Genomic DNA, 15,414 nt, shown 5'->3' with positions numbered 1-15,414 from the left:
CAGCTGTGGGAGATGGATATGGATGCTCTGTAGGTTAAGCCCTGGGAACGTTTCTCGCTTTCTGTGTCCCTCTGTCTCTGTGTCTCTGGCAAACGCATACATTCCTCTCAAAAACACCTTGAAATGTGGTGGGCAGTTAAACTAAAGTTAAACAAACATATTTCGTGAAATGACTGAGAACTAAGGAGCCTTTTCCATGAGCAGGGGCTCAGGCCAAACGCAGGTCCACAGCCAGCTTTTCCTTCATACTCCCCGTCAGGTTCTTCCAGCACCCCCCTCTGCCCCCTTTACCGCCTGTGGGCTGCCATTACTTTTCATGCTGTTATGTGCCGAGTGTTCTCTCTTTAACGATAGCTGCTAATGATAGCATGGTACCCATGAAGGCTTAGTCTGGGGCCAGCAGGTGGCATGGTGGTTAAGCCACTGGACTCACATGGACGACTGTAGTTCGAGTCCTGGACCTGGCAGCTTGCTTTGTCACTTTCTCTCTCTCTGTCTTTCTGGCGAGTGCATGTGCCCTATAGCAAATTTTAAAAATAATAAGTAAAATAATTCTAAAAGACTTAGTCCACAGAAGCTAAATGGATTCTCCCAGTGCCAGACCCAGAGACTGACATTCAGAGGTAGCTCGTGTAAGGTCGCATACCTAGTTGTTGGCAGAGCACGGGTTCGACCCAGATAGACTTCAGAGTGAGCATCGCTGCTGTGCTGTGTATGCCGTTCACTCGGCAGACACCGGCTGGGTTCTGCCGCGGACTCAGCGCTGCTCTGTTGTGTAAGGAGAGGACACTAACAGTAAGACCTACAGCGGGGACCTGTCCTGTGACTCCTGGCAGCAGCCACTTTGACGCCAACATGCTTCCATAGCCCCTTCCTGTGCATTTCTCTGGACACATCCAGCCCTTTGCCCTCTTCTGTGCCTTCATTGCTGAGCTCACGTGGAAACCATTAGACTCTCCAGGTCCGTGTCCCGTGGGGTGATGGTTCCCAGATGCCAGCAGGTTCTGTGATCTCTACTCACCCTCGGTCCACTCCCCCTCCATCCCTCGCAGGGACTGGTCTCTCTCTTCTGCTTTTCCGGAACGTTACCGGCGTATGTTGAAGAACTTGCTGATGTGGGACAGTAGAATTGATCGGGCAATGCAAGGGTTTGTTTCTCTTTGAGGACCTGTATGCTGTTATTAACGGCGGTGTGGAAGAGACCACGGAGCTTCTGAAGCAGCGATTTGACCACATTCTCTATACGGGAAACAGCGTGGTTGGAAAAATTGTCATGGCTGCTGCCGCCAAGCATCTGACCCCTGTGACTCTCGAACTGGGAGGGAAAAGCCCGTGTTACATTGACAGAGACTGTGACCTGGACACCGTTTGCAGGTGAGACAGGCTGGCTGGTTTTCTCTGGTTTTCCCGGTGCCGGGCATGATTTTTTGTAATAGGTGGTGGCACCCTCTACACCCGAACCCCTTGCCCTGTGACCCCAGGACAGATCATTAAGCTTTGGTGGTTCAGTCTTTCACAGACTGTCTTGGCACACCGTGAGGAGCTGCGGGATCCAGGGCCTGATGTCACGTGGTGGTTCTTAGGAGTTTTGAGAAAAAGTCTGTTATCAAGATTATAGATCTGGCAAGAAATTGAATTGTGCTGGCCAGTGAATTGGGACGTAGGCAATCCAAAGGACTGTGGGTGTCTAATAAAACCTTTAAATTCCGAGATGAAAGGGTGTCGTGAGGATCTCTTACCTGAGAGCCTTCGATGACAAAACTAGTATTACTCGTCCTTTCACTCTGAATATCACTTTGCATCTGGGAATTAGAAAATAAAAGGTTTCAGGTCATCTCTGCTAAATCAGACTTAGCGACCGGGAAGTACGAGCTCAGAGAGCCGGGTCTGTGCGCTGGGGAGTGTCTCTCCCCCCTTCAGAGGTGAGGAGCAGAGGAGGAGGCAGGCAGTCGGCCGGGGTTCTAGGTTGGCTCTGTAAGTAACTGACACAAGAAGAGCCTCTTCGTTCTTGAGTGTTCGGGTCGGCAGAACAAGAGCCTCTTCGTTCTTGAATGTTCGGGTCGTTGGCCTCTGTCCGTACATAAGAGGAGATTTCCGACTGGCTGCCAACCTGCCCTTTACCAGAACATCTGGCCAGCAGGGCCTGGAGCAACAGCTGGGAGAGGCTGAGTCAGAACCAGACACCTGCCCTCCAGGACATGCTGTCAGCTGAAGCTGGAGAGGGGAAGGATATCAGGAAGCTCTTTTTCCTCTCGTTCTGTAGCAGGCAATGGCTTTACTGCTTATTAGTACCATTTCCCATACGTTAGCGTGAGAATTTTTTGGTTCTTTGGAATATTCTACCTCAGTTGGAAATGTATTCTAACTTTTAACTCATTTAAAGGTGAGTTTTTAAGACTTTTTTTTATAAAGATTGCCAGGTATAGGAATTTATTCAAGTTGCAAAACATTCTAAAAACAGAAATGTAAATTACAAATGAATTTTTTTTTGAGAGATTTTTTGCTATAGAGCATGTACACTCACCAGAGAGAGAGAAAGCAAGAAATCACCCCCCAGTGGGATCCAGCTGCAGTCCCTTCTCCTTCATTCTCTCGGGCATGTACACACACACATGCACCCGGTGTGAGTTTTAAGCTGCCGGGTCAGGGACTTGAACCAAGGTCAACTATGTGGGAGTCCAGCGACGTAACCATTACGCCATCTGCTGGTCCCACAAACGTGTATTTGACTGAATTGTATAGCTATTCTGTTTGTCTCTCAGGCGCATAACCTGGGGAAAGTACATGAATTGTGGTCAAACTTGCATTGCTCCTGACTACATTCTCTGCGAAGCATCCCTCCAGAGTCAAATCGTGCAGAAGATTAAGGACACCGTGAAGGTTTGTGTCAACACATCTGATTCCACTGATTTCAGAAAAATAAGGGATCCAGTGAACTATTTGCAGGCAACATCCCCACTCCCTCGACCGCAGGAAAACGTCTTTAGCGTACATGACTGAATTAACTTATTGGCTAATTGAAAATGCACTGTGTACCTTTCATAGAATGTCTGCTGGGAGCAGAGCTAGGTCAGTGTTCAATCCCCTCAGACCGTCTAGGTCATTTCTCGATTGATTGCGGCATAGACTTTAAGAAAAAACGTTAAGCCGTGTGTTGCCACTCCCGTGAAGTATAATCGGAGACCTTTTGGCATAATTAGTGTTGCAGGTTCAGGGTACCAGTTCTTGTGTGTAAAGAAAGGGCTTGCAACAGCCAGTAGTCTGGAAGAGTGAGTTAATTAAATACCTGTAATACTGAACCCTTTATGCGGTGATCACTCTTTCAGCGTGTTGGAAGATCTGCAGTGAGGAAACCAGAGAAGACCACATGGTTGTGCCCTAAGTCAGCACCTGAAGGATTTAGATCAGTACAAAGGGATCGAAAGACAGGGACCAGCAGTTAGCGTAATAGCTATGTCACTGAACTCCCATGTAGCCAACCGTGGTTCGAGTCCCGCACCCGATGGCTTAAATTCACACCGGGCGCATGTGCGTGTGTGCCCAAGATCCCAAGAGGAGAATGGAGGAGAAGGGATTGCGGTGTGGCCATCCCCCGGGGGGTGATTTCTTGCTTTCTGTCTCTCTGTCTGTCTCTGTCTGGCGAGCGCAAGTGCCCTATAGCAAAAACCTCTCAAAAAAAGAAAAGAAAGGGATGGAAAGATAGTGTGATGGAGCTCAGCAGTTGATGAAGATTCACCAAACAGATGTTGACGGAGCAGAAGGATCAGAACCATATGACCAGAGAATGAAAATTACATGTGAGGGTGCTGAAGGAGAGAGTTGGCAACGTCTCAGGCAGAGTTAACGGGGTGAGGTGCTAGGGGCTAGGTGTGGGAAGCAGACATCAGTGACGGGCCTGAAGGTACACAGGGACAGAGCGTGAGGGGAGCGTCGGCAGGTTCAGGGAAGGAAGGGCGAGAGAAAGTGGTTGAAGATACTGTGAGATTGAAAATACTTGGAAATTGGAGAGGTGCTTCCTGGAGTAAGGTGAGGTGAGGAATTCAGTTTCAAAGGAATAAGGAGGAAGTGCTTAAGGCGGCTGGATCCCACGTGGCTGACTGCACTGTTTGAGTCCTGGACACGGTAACTTGAAAAAACCACTGGGCAAGTGTTTGCCCAAAATCCCAAGAGGAGAAGGGAGGAGAAGGGACTGCGGTGTGGCCATCTCTAATGGGGGGTGATTTCTCACTTTCTCTCTCTGTCTGGGGAGCACACTCACTCTTTAGCAAAACTAAAGGAGTAAGAAAGAAGAATAAGGTTCCTCTGCTGTGCTTGGAGGCGTGTATACTCAAACAGTGGTTCTCAACCAGGCTACGTGTTAGAATCAGTAGGGAGCCATTTAAAAATTAGTTTCCGGGACCAGCAGACGGCGAAGCAGTTATATTGCTAGACTCCCACATGGCCAACTGTAGTTGGAGTCCCAGACCTAGTGACTTCAAAATCACACTGGATGCTTGTGCGTGCATGTCCAAGATCCCGGGAGGAAAATGGAGAAGGGTTTGCAGCATAGCCATCCCCACTAGGGGGTGATTCATCGTTTCTCTCTCTGTCTGGCATGTGCCCTATAGCAAAAATCTCTTAAAAAAATACTAGTTTCCAATCCTTACTGCCAGAGATTCTGATTCAGTAGGTCTGGGACTCCCCCCAGGTAATTCTGTGCATGGAAAAACCACTGTTGGTGGCTCCAGTGAGGCCTTAAGAACATAGATTGCTTTTTTTCGAGAGGTTTTTGCTATAAAGGCACATACGCTCACTGGGAAGACAGACAGACAGAAAGCAAGAAGTCAACCCCCAGGGGGATGGCCATGCCGCAATCCCTTCTCCATTCTCCTCTTGGGATCTTGGGCACGCACACACACGTGTCCAGTGTGAGTTTAAGCCTCCCAGTCCGGGACTCAAACTTTGGTTGACTGACTACATGGGAGTTCGGTGACATAGCCATTACGCTCACCCCTGGTCCCAAGAACATACATTTCAACAAGCGATCTGGATGTTCCTACAGCCCAGACTTGAGAATCACTCTTTTTTGAGAGTGCGCTCGCCAGACAGAGACAGAAAGCGAGAAATCACCCCCCAGAGGGAATGGCCATGCTGCAATCCCTTCTCCATTCTCCTCTCGGGATCTTGGGCACGCACGCACATGTGCCCGGCGTGGGTTTTAAGCCACCGGGTCCGGGACGCAAACCGTGTCGACTACATGGGAGTCCAGCGACATAGCCATTATGCTAACTGCTGGTTCCCCCGAGAATCACCCTTGTGGAAGTCGCTGAACAGTGTTCATTTTGATTTGAGATTGAGTTGAAAGCCCTCACTAGGCTTTGAAGTGATTTACAGTAATTGTAATGGTAACCGCAGTAATTGTTTTGCATGATAAGTATTGATTGTCTCGTTATTGAGGTTCTTTTACTTTGGTAATTTACTAAAGCTGTGCTGTGACCTTAGCGTGGTTTCACTGTCATCTCTGACTGGTGGCAAGACCAGACCAGAAAGGACAGGAAACAACAAATACAGCCAGGTTTGGCGCACTTTTTCTGTGAAGGGCTGCGGAGAGCATACTTTAGGCTTTGCAGACCACGGGTCTTTGCTGCAGCTACCCAGCTTACTGTTTTTGGGGAGAACACCCACAAACCATGTGTGAACAAATGGGCCACCCTGATGTGAGCAAGATTTCTCACCGCCCCCAGGAGGGCCCATGGGCAGACTGCAGGAACGCTTAGCAACCCTGGAACTGTGGAAGGTGATAGGTTTTGGTTTGTGGGTGTGTCCTTTTCTGGCCCTTCATCTGCCAAAAAATTACTTGTGGGTGGGGTGTTGGTCCTGTGGATATCAAAGCAGACTGACTAGGGCATGGGTGGATTTTGTACTTAAAGACATTGAAATACGGGTCTTTGTGACAATTAATACTCCTATTGTTTTAAATAGGAATTTTATGGAGAAAACATAAAGGAGTCTCCTGATTATGAACGGATCATCAATATGCGGCATTTTAAGAGGATACTAAGTTTGCTTGAAGGACAAAAGATAGCTTTTGGTGGGGAGACCGACGAGGCCTCCCGCTACATAGGTAACGGGCATTCACTTCCTCCTTTGGGAAGGTGGCACTTGCAGGTCTTCGTTGGTTGGCCTGTCTGTCTTTTAGGTTTTTGCCACAGGGCACGTGCACTCACCATAGCAAGACAGCGAGAGGGAAAGTGAGAAATCACCCCCCGGGGGATGGCTACACCGCAGGCCCTTCTCCTCCAATCTCCTCTGGGGATTTTGGGCACACGCACACGTGCCTGGCATGATTTTCGAACACAGTTGGCCAGGTGGGAGCCCAGCTCCTTACCCACCGTCCCACCTGCTGACCCCACTCTCACAGGTTCTGCTGACACTACTTACTGACAGTAAATAAACTATTAAATATGTACCGTTAGGCAGAGCTTCCTGGTATACTGCCTTTGGGATAAAAGAATGTATGTGTGTACGTGTTCAGCACGGCCACCTGTGCTGCGTGACCACCTGTGCTCACACGTAGACTGTCTCGTCGTCTGTCTTCCCAACAACCCTGAGAAGCAGACCAGGACATTACGTTATTAACGCCAGTCTATGGAGAGGAAGGCAGCCCCAGCAAGGACGTGGTTTTGCCACAGTTCCACAACTAACCGGGGACAGTCACATTTCAGACATCATGTTTTTGTTGTTTGTTTTTTAGCTTTAAGAATTATTTTATTTAGCTTTATTTTTTTTTTTTTTAATATTTCCAGAGACACAGAGAGAAAGCGAGAAAGCAAGTCGCCAGGTCTAGGACTCAAACCACGGTCAGCCACGTGGGAGTCCAGTGCCCTTAACCACCACACCACCTGCCGGCCCCCAGCAGTCAGTTTTAATCTGTGTGCTTGACCTTATTTTTTGTTGTCTTTGTTTTATTTTTTCCATGAATATGTATCACTTTGGATTCTAAACACGTTTTTCTGAAGTAACCTAAGGTAACGGAAGTACAGATAACTTTGGCTGACAGGCTGCCCCGATAGCTTTACTTATCACCCTCTTTTTTTTTTTTGGTTTTTGCCCTAGGGCATGTGTACTCGCCAGAGCGAGACAGTGAGAGGGAGCAGGAGAAATGATCCCCAGGGGATGGCCACACTGTAATCACTCCTCCTCCTCCATTTTTCTCCTGGGATTTTGAAATGGCACATATGCACATGCACCCGGTGTGATTTTCAAGCCGTCAGGTCTGGGACTTGAACTATAGTCAGCCATGTGGGAGTCAAGCACCTTAACTGCTGTGCCACCTGCTGGCCCCCATTCGTCCCTTTTTACCAGATGGGGTGCTACAAGTCACCAAAATGCCCAACTTTTCATTTAAAAACCAAAAAGATTTAAATAATGAGAAATGTACTTTCTTATAATGAGCAACCATACGATCCTCTGGATAACTGTGGGTCAGTTGGGTTGCTCAGTGACACCATCAGAAGACTTATTAGACGCCAGCGCACCGTGGCCGCTCTGCAGTGCTGGAAGCCATATTGCTGCCGTGGTTCAGATTCCGGGTCAGCCTAAAACACACCCTCTCTCCCTCTCCTGTCTCCCCCTGCCCTGTCCTCCCCTCCCTCCCTCTCACACGCTAGTGCGTGCACTTGGTCTCATTGAAGAAAGGTTCCAGTTCTTTCCTCTTCCTGCTCTCACACCCTGAGCACGTCAGCTTTACCCACTTGTCAGGGCAAGTGTCAGGTGAGAGGTTTGCTTTTTTTTTGCCGTTTTGTCTTCTGTAGCATTTTCACTCTGTTTCTCTTCTTTTCAGCCCCAACAATACTTACGGATGTTGACCCTGACACCAAAGTGATGCAGGAAGAAATTTTTGGACCGATCCTTCCAATAGTGCCTGTGAAAAGCGTGGACGAAGCCATCCGCTTCATCAACGACCGCGAAAAGCCGCTGGCGCTCTACGTGTTTTCTCGCAACGATAAGGTGAGAGTGGGGGACAGCTGCCGGGCGTGGCTGTCAGCAGCCGTGTTCCCTGTTCGCTGTCAAACACAGGATGGTTTGTTTGTATCTGAGTCCACCAGGTTGTAGTCTTAGGTTGTTGTCTTGGGTAATGAGGCCCTGGGGTTATCCTTGCGTCCTTCCCTGCTCCCTGGGGTCAGACCCAGGTCTGCAGGGGTGAGTGTCACAGGTCGTCTGACTCACAAACATCTCTTGTTTAATTGTCAGGCTCACGTGTCCCACCCACTGGTGCTTTTCTGGCATTAGTCTGCAGGGCCTTTGGGGTAGGCATCAGCCCTACCCCTGGGATAGCAGCGACCCTCACAGCCACTCCCATGGGCGCTGTCTTGTCAATGGCTGTGGCATCCTGGCTTTCAGTTTCTCAAAAAGCGTTATGTACATTTCCCTGGATCGAGCACGCTGCCATCTCCCGTATGGCTCACGCATTTGTGTCACTGGGTGACTGGCTGCTGCAAGGGACAGTGGCCTTAAGGTGCTTGATCAGGTCTGAGTCCTTTGTTTGTTTTTTTTTGGAAAGGTTTTTGCTATAGGGCGCGTGCGCTCGCCAGATAGACAGAGAGAGAGACAGAGAGACGGAAAGCGAGAAATTACCCCCCAGGGGGGATGGTCACACTGCAATCCCCTCTCCTACCTTCTCCTCTTGGCATCTTGGGCACGCATGTGCACGTGCCCGGCGTGAGTTTAAGCCACCGGGTCCAAGACTCGAACTGCAGTTGACTAAATGGGAGTCCAGGGACATAGCCATTACTCTAACTGCTGGTCTCAGGTCTGAATCCTTTGAAGAAATGGAAAAATTAGAAAGGGAGAGGTGAGAAACCAGCAGGTGGTGTGGTGATTAAGGACTGGATTCTGACATGGTTGACTATGGTTCAAGTCCTGGACCTGATGGCTTGCTTTCTCACTTTCTCTCTCTAGTCAAATTAAAATAAATGAATGAATGAATAAATAAATAAAATTTTTAAATTAATAATGGTTTAAGAAAGGAGGAGGTGGGACCACTCAGGGTCTCAGGCATTCCTAAATCACGTGTTTTCCGGAGAACTTCTGATGGCTGCCTACCGGTAACTGCCTGACAGCTTCTGCAGCTTGTGGTGTCATTGAAATATAGGTGGCTACAGAGGCGAAGTGAGACCAAATACGAGGGGCTTGGTGACAGTTACATCCTTAACCAAACGACGGCCTCGTGTTTGAAATGACCGGAGATAACTGGGCAGGAACTCTAAGCCTGCAGTCCACTGGTCAGCGGGCACCCGGGGTCACTCCGGTTGGGACTTGACGTTCTTTCTGAGAGCCCTCAAGCCCCGGTTGGCAGCCAGGTGTAATGGCATTTACTCCTTTTTGGGTCTTAGGACGACTGCCCGCTTATTTCTTCAAAAACAGGGTTGTCACGGGGGCCGGATGGTGGCCCAGTGATAGAAAACATGGCCTCTACCAGGCCGGCCCAGCTGGGAAGGTTCCAGGTGTGTGTCCAGAGAACTCCCTGAGTACACGCCTGTGCGTGCCTGTGCCCTGGGGCTGGCGGAAGCTGGGGGTGGGGTGCAGTGCTGGTACCTTGCTGGGTGCTGTCTGTCCACTTATAGATGTCTCTCTCTGTCTCTTATGGAAGAAATTAACTTAAAAAAAAGAATGTGTCTGGTGGCATGGTGGTTAAGGGCGCTGGATTCCCACATGGCTGACCGTGGTTTGAGTCCTGGACCTGGTGCCTTGCTTTTGCCCTCACCCTTTCTGTCTCTCTCTGTTCAAATTTTTTAAAAAAAATAATAACAAGTGGAATTAAATAAATAAATTATTTTAAAAAATAGGATGTGTAACCTAAAATCTTAAGTATTTTTTGCATTTCATAAAGACTGTGTAATACTAATTGTGTTCTACCACTTAGAGCAGAGAGGCTGAGAGCTGCCCCCTTGAAGTACCAGGTGCCCCTGGGAAGATGGAGATCAGTCGCGTTTGCTCGGTTAATCACAGTTCAGGTTGTTTCAGAGGTTGGCACGCTGCCCTCCAACTTGAGAACTCGCTCTGACACACAAAGCCGGGCTGTGCCCTGGGGAGGGAGGAGCCACTGTTACTGACCTGCACGCCCTGGTTCTGCCCCATAGCTCATCAGACGGGTGATTGCCGAGACGTCCAGTGGCGGCGTCACGTGCAATGACGTCATCATGCACTTCACGCTCAGCGGCTTTCCCTTTGGAGGAGTGGGTGAGTACCGCCCTGTCCCGCTCCTACGTGTGTCGAGGGCACCGTGTCTGCGTGACCCGTGCAGGCTGTTGGAATTGCTGCTGCTTACCCTGCAGGGGGCTGGCTGGCTGGCTGGCCCCTCCTGAGAGAGGCTTTCCCGGCCATCAGGAGACAGTGGTTTCTGGCTTCCCACCTGCCCCGCCCCCCTCTGGCGTCAGCAGCAGTGGCTGCTTTGTCCTCCCAGGTTTAGGACATCTGGGGACCAGGATTCGGGTCTGAAAATAACGAAAGATCTCTTTTTTTCCCCTTCTCTCCTTGAAAGTGAAAAACAGCTTGAAAAACACACTGGGTGCGTGTGTGCCCAGAATCTCAGTAGAATGGAGGAGAAGGGATTGCAGCATGGCCATTCTCCTCAAGAGGATGCTTTCTCACTTTGTCTGTCTGTCTCTCTGGCAAATGCATGCACCATACGGCAAAAACCTAAAAAAAAAAAAAAAAGCCCTGCTTTATCACTCTCCCTTTGTCATGGTATCAATTAATTACTGCATGGGAGGGAATGGCCTGGTTTGGCAGAACCATCCGTTCCTGGTTAAGAAAGCCTTGCCCCGCGGCCAAGGGGCGCCAGCAGGCTGGGTCTGGTGGCCATGATTGCCGCAGGCCCCTGCCAGGCTGTGGCTGCTGAGCTGCACGGTGCCTGGCATGCGGGTGCAGGGCAGGCGAGAGGGCAGACCAGATCCAGGATGGAGAGATGGAGGAAAGGGAGTGGATGGATATTCCTGGGGCTAAGCAATAGGATTTGCTATTCAAGTGACTGTGGGGTGAGTGGGTGGATGGAAGAGAGGGTAGGATTTGTGTTGTAGTAATTGTTATTTTACAAACTTTTTTATTTAGGATTTTGCCATAGGGCGCATGTACTCACCAGAGACAGACAGAGCGGGGAAGTGAAAAGTCACCCTCTAGGGTGCATGGCCACACAGTAGTCTCTTCTCCATACTCCTCTCAGGATTTTGGGCACATGTGCCCAGCATGTTTTTCAAGCTGCCGGGTCCAGGACTCGAACTACAGAGTCGGCCGTGTGGGATCCAGCACCTTAACTGCCATGTCACCTGCTGGCACAGAATTTGTTACATTTGTATAACATGTTTGTTGGAGTTTGGGTAATGGGGGTCATAGGGGTCATGTTTTGGAATTTGGACCGAGTGGTGATTGGATCATACAGGCGCTGCCCTCCTAAATGGATTAGTGCTGTCCAGTGTGAGGCTTGGGGGTGAGAAGGGGTTGAGAGTGGAGTGTTACAGAGAGAGTCGGTATCTGTCACTCTTCATGCGCCTGCCAGTGACCACTGGCTGTGTGGTCAGCTGGCCTTGTCAGCCCCACACCTTTGGACTTCCAGCCACCGGAATCACAGTCACATGGGCCTCCACTTTGTAAACTATCCAGCCTCGCTTGTCTGTTAGCAGCTCACTAGCAGGCTAAGACAGCATCTTTGTGTGACTTCTGATGACTTCTTTAGGAAAAATGTCTAGAAGTGTGATTACTGTTAGAAAAGCTTATGCTTTTTTTTCTAAAGATGAAAATGCTTTTCTCTTCTAATTCTGAAAGTAATATATACTCGGAAAAAATTGGAATGATTAAGCAAATAAAACTCTACAGACAGTTAAAAGGAAAAATGTAACAATCTTTCAGGCATTAACACTTACTATTTTGTTACATAGTTTAGGTTTTTCTTGGAAGGGTGTATCTTTGTTCTTTTTTTGCTATAGGGGTTATGCGCTCACCAGAGAGTGAGTGAGAAAGAGAGAAAGTAAGAAAGAATCCCCAACCCCTCAAGCCACAATCCCTTTTCCTCCATTCTCCCGGGATTTGGGGCACGCATGTGCAGGCAGCCGATGTATTTTTTGAACCATGCAGTTGGCCGTGTGGGATCCAGACACCTGCTCCACCACACCACCTGCTGGAGAAGGGCATAGCTTGAAGGCTTTTGATGCATGTTGCTGAATATCCTTGTAGAGGCCTGCCACTCCACATTCTCATGAACAGCATATGAGGTTCACTTTCTTTTTTTGAGAGACTTTTTGCCATAGGGCGCGTGCGCTCACCAGACTTAGAGAAAGAGACATAGAAACAGTGAGAAATCACCCCCCGGGGGGGATGGTCACGCCGCAGTCCCTTCTCCATTCTCCTCACGGGATCCTGGGCACGCACGCACCCACGCCCGGCATGAGTTTTAAGCCACCGGGTCCAGGACGTGAACCGCGGTCGACTACGTGGGAATCCAGCGACATAGCCATGACGCTAACTGCTGGTTCCCGAGGTTCACTTTCTAATACCCCTAATTCTGTTTATTCCATTACTAGAGGAGAAAAGATCTCATTTTGATTAGCATTTCTGTGATTATTAGTGGTCAGTTATCTCATAAATTTCCTACTTACATCCTTTGATATTTTTGCCACATCCACCTCTCCTTTATCAATATGTAAGTGGCCTTTTTTCTAAGTAAGAAAATGAATCCTTGGTCATACCTCTAATAAATATTTCTTTCTAGATTGTAATTTATCTTTTAATTTTATCTATGATTTCAAAGTTTTGTATAGTCAGGCCTCTGAGATCTTTTGCTTTATGGGTTTGTGGTTGGGAAGTAGGCTTTTTTTTTTTTTTGCTATAGAGCTCGTATGCTTGCCAGAAAGACAGAGAGACAGGAAGTGAGAAATCACCCCCTAGGGAGGATGGCCACTCCACAATCCCTTCTCCCCCATTCCCCTCTCAGGATCTTAGACACACATGCACATAGGCCTGGCGTGAGTTTAAGCCACCAGGTCTGGGACTTGACTACGTGGGAGTCCAGAGACATAGCCATTACGCCAACTGCTGTTAGGAAGTAGGCTTTAAAAAGTCTTCTCTACTTCAGCATTAGATAAAATACTCATCTGTAATTTCTTTACATTTTCTGATTTCTTTTTTACGTCAAACTCTGGAGTTGGTTTTAGAATGGTGCATAATATAAGAATCCTTTTTTCCCTCTACACTGAACCATTGAATGCCGGCACCCTTTTTTTTGATTAAACCGCCTGGTACCATCTATCTATACTGTGAACGCATCCTTGGCTCTCTCTCCAGTTTCATTGCTTTTGTGGGCGGTTTTCCTGGGCTCGTGCCAGTCTCAGGTGTAGTAGCCTAAGCCAGCCGGAGCCAGCGCGTGCGCGTTTGCCAAGTGCTGTTGTTGGGCCCACGCGCTCAGAAACTGGCAGCTAGGAAGTCGGAGAGCCAGGAACGAAGCCCAGGGCGCCTGTCTCTAAAACCCATGTCTTCAACCAGCCCACGAGTTCACTCTTCAGCACATAGTACTATTTCAGAAATGCTATTCCTCATTTTGATTTTTTCATTGTTTTCTTGGCTGTACTGACAGCTGAAGTTTTTCCTTCATGGTGAATTTTAGAATCACTCGCCACCTTCTACTCAAAGAAAGAAAGAAAAATCCCTCTGAAATCTTCCTGGGATTTTTATTAAAATTGCTGTAAACTATAATAAATTATTTAGGGAAGAGGTTTTTTTTTCTTTTTTTTTAAGTCTCTTTATTTCTTCTGTGAGAGAGAAACAGGGGTACCCTGTTAGAATTCGCAAGCCACCATCGTTCCCACGCCAGCCGGCAAGGATCCAGGCACACCTGTCCATGCCTGGTGTCCTCAGGGAGGTATCAGGACGGGGACCTGGGACCTTTCCATGTGGGTCCACTTGCAGCACCACTGGGCTGTCACTTGGCCCATTTGGGGAAAAATTTATATTTTTAAAATGTGAAGTCTTGGGACCAGCAGTTGGCGTAATGGCTATGTCACTGGACTCCCATGTAGTCCACCACGGTTCAAGTCCTGGACCCGGTGGCTTAAACTCACGCCCAGCACATGTGCGTGCGTGCCCAAGATCCCAAGAGGAGAATGGAGGAGAAGAGATTGCTGTGTGGCCATGCCCCCTGGGGGGTGATTTCTCCCTTTCTGTCTCTCTGTGTCTTTCTGGTGCACGCATGCGTCCTATAGCCAAAAAAAAAAAAAAGAAACCTTAATGGGAACATGTTACATCTCACTTATCTCACTTATATAACTCCTTTACCTCCTTCAATAAAGCGTCATAGTTTCCTTTATATTAATTCTTTACCTTCATTTTCATCTTATGATTTTAAGTATTTCTTTACCCAGTTTTTCTTCCTTCAGCTTTTTTTTTTTTTTTTTTTTTTTTGCTATAGGGTGCATGTGCTTGCGGGAGAGAGGCAGAGAGAGAGTGAGTGTGAGAGGGAAAGTGAGAGATCACTCCCCAGGGGGTGCCATGCAATGCCTTCTGCAATCCTTTCTCAGCAACGTCCTACCTTGCTCATGTCTTTGGCCCCTCTTCCACTGCCCTCCCCCAATGTCAGGGCTGCTCAGCGCGGCTGTGGCCCCCCGGGGGTTGATTTCTTACTTTCTGTCTCTCTGTCTCTGTCTCTCTCTCACTGGCGAGCACACACGCCCTATAGCAAAAGTCTCTCCTTCTGAAAACAAGCAAACAGAAGAGAAGGTGGAGCGTCACACTGCGGCTCATCACCCAGCTGCATAGCTCTGCACCCTGACCTTTGCTGCTTTCTAGGGGCATACAGGAAGCGCGTGGGTGAGGGCCTGCGGGTTAGGAAGGCCACGTGGGATGGCGGGAAGAGACGGGGCACTTAGAGTCCGCATTCGGACCTTGCTGCTTCCCAGCCATGTGACCTCAGGCGCCCTGCTCTCTGGAAACCGGGCTCACGGTCCTTTGTGCAGCGGGGCTGAGGAGAGGATTAACCGGGCGGAGGCATTAAACTCAGCACGGGCCGTGGCGGAACGGTCTGCAGCCCTCAGAGAGCTGCATGTTCTTGCCCCGCTCTCAGGGACACCCTATTTGGCAGGGAGAGTGGCCGTGCCTGGGACCCTGGGCGCGTTTCCTGAAGCCACACCTGTGCAGGCAGCAGGGGTGAACGCATGAGGCTCTCTGGGTCACGTGTGGGTGGAGAGAGCCTGTGTCACTCACAGTGACTGTCCCCTTTATTTCAGGTTCCAGTGGGATGGGAGCTTATCACGGAAAACACAGTTTCGATACTTTTTCTCACCACCGTCCCTGTCTGTTAAAAAGTTTGAAGGGAGAAGGTGCCAACAAACTCAGGTACCCTCCCAACAGCCAGTCAAAGGTGGACTGGACGAAGTTTTTCCTCTTGAA

The 15,414-nt window shown here is 48.9% G+C and overlaps 1 protein-coding gene across 1 annotated transcript; it reads left to right on the top strand.

Moving 5' to 3' along the window:
- Nucleotides 1-1,050: 1,050 nt before the first annotated feature.
- On the top strand, nt 1,051-15,414 carry ALDH3A2 (aldehyde dehydrogenase 3 family member A2; the record flags this gene model as incomplete). The annotated part of the gene is given in 6 exon segments (XM_014589610.2): nt 1,051-1,374; nt 2,763-2,880; nt 5,962-6,103; nt 7,823-7,989; nt 10,122-10,221; nt 15,252-15,414. Coding segments are annotated over 6 exon segments (791 nt in total), but the record flags the coding sequence as incomplete, so codon positions are not given.

The sequence above is a fragment of the Tupaia chinensis genome, unplaced genomic scaffold (genome assembly GCF_000334495.1).
Source record: "Tupaia chinensis unplaced genomic scaffold, TupChi_1.0 Scaffold000365_1, whole genome shotgun sequence".
Taxonomy (NCBI): Eukaryota; Metazoa; Chordata; class Mammalia; order Scandentia; family Tupaiidae; genus Tupaia; species Tupaia belangeri.
This window is presented reverse-complemented; position numbering and strand designations above follow the sequence as displayed.